Raw genomic sequence first — 916 nt, 5'->3', positions numbered from 1 at the left:
TTTCTTTCCTTTTTTCTTCATGTTTTCCCCTTTTTTCCTTTTTTATTTTTTCCTTTTTTCCCTTTTTTCTTTTTTTTCCCTTTTTTCCCTTTTTTCTTTTTTTCCTTTTTAAATTTTTCCCTTTTTTATTTTCTTTCCCTTTTTTCTTTTCCCTTTTTTTTAAATTTTTTTAATCTTTTTTTTTTCCTTTATTTTTTTCTTGCAAGTGAAAAGCCAAAGGAATAACAAACCACTCCAATCCTCCCACACCAGGCCTCCGATTGCAGGATAACCAGCTCAAATCACCCAAGTTAAAAAAAATAAAATCCCGTGGAAGCCAAAATATTCAATCCCAGCCCACACGTAGCTGCCCCCCGACATCCGCCTTCCCTCGGAGCAGCCCCTCCAGCCCCCCACGATGCCCCCGGCTCCGTTTTTTCCGTGACCCTTCATCTCTTGCCTTTTTCTCATCCTCCTCTGCAGCTTTCTTGAACTCGTGCTCGAAGGAGCTGGCCAGCTCGTTGAAGAGTCCCACCTCTTCGCAGTTCTTCAAGAACCGAGTCGGGGTCGGAGTCTGATCTGTTTGGGTTGGAAAACCGAGTATTGGTTAAAGAGAAGCGAAAAAAATTCATTTTAATCACTTCGATCCTCTCCGGGGACCCTGAGCAAGCTGGGGACCCGGTTTTGGGGACGTTTGGGTGGTTTTTTTGTGTCGTGTTTGTAAAGCAAGCGATATTTCATAACGGGGAAACCAGTTTGCTGGTGATTTGCTTTCTCGGGTACATGCTGTTGAACAGAAGGATCCTCGCGGCCAGAGGCGTGATTCCCGGGCAGTTCCTGCCTTGGGGTCCTGTCCTGTCCTTCTCCCCCCTCTCCCCGTCGAAGTTTTTGCTGCACGGGAGGGAACTAAAGAGGTTTGATCACCCTGCAAGAGCAA

At 45.4% G+C, this 916-nt stretch overlaps 1 protein-coding gene across 1 annotated transcript in view; it reads right to left on the bottom strand.

The window, feature by feature from the left end:
* The window catches only part of LOC104466621 (cyclic AMP-dependent transcription factor ATF-7-like), a gene marked incomplete at both ends in the record, with an annotated part of 3,900 nt that extends 3,342 nt beyond the window's left edge, over nt 1-558 (bottom strand). The window contains one exon of the mRNA XM_010080120.1: nt 397-558. Within this exon, the coding sequence (XP_010078422.1) occupies nt 397-558 (162 nt within the window). The remainder of the gene's footprint in view (nt 1-396) is intronic.
* Nucleotides 559-916: the final 358 nt, after the last annotated feature.

The sequence above is a fragment of the Pterocles gutturalis genome, unplaced genomic scaffold (assembly GCF_000699245.1).
Source record: "Pterocles gutturalis isolate BGI_N339 unplaced genomic scaffold, ASM69924v1 scaffold209, whole genome shotgun sequence".
Lineage (NCBI taxonomy): Eukaryota > Metazoa > Chordata > Aves > Pterocliformes > Pteroclidae > Pterocles > Pterocles gutturalis.
The sequence above is the reverse complement of the archived record's forward strand: the minus strand, read 5'-3'. Positions and strand labels throughout refer to the sequence as shown.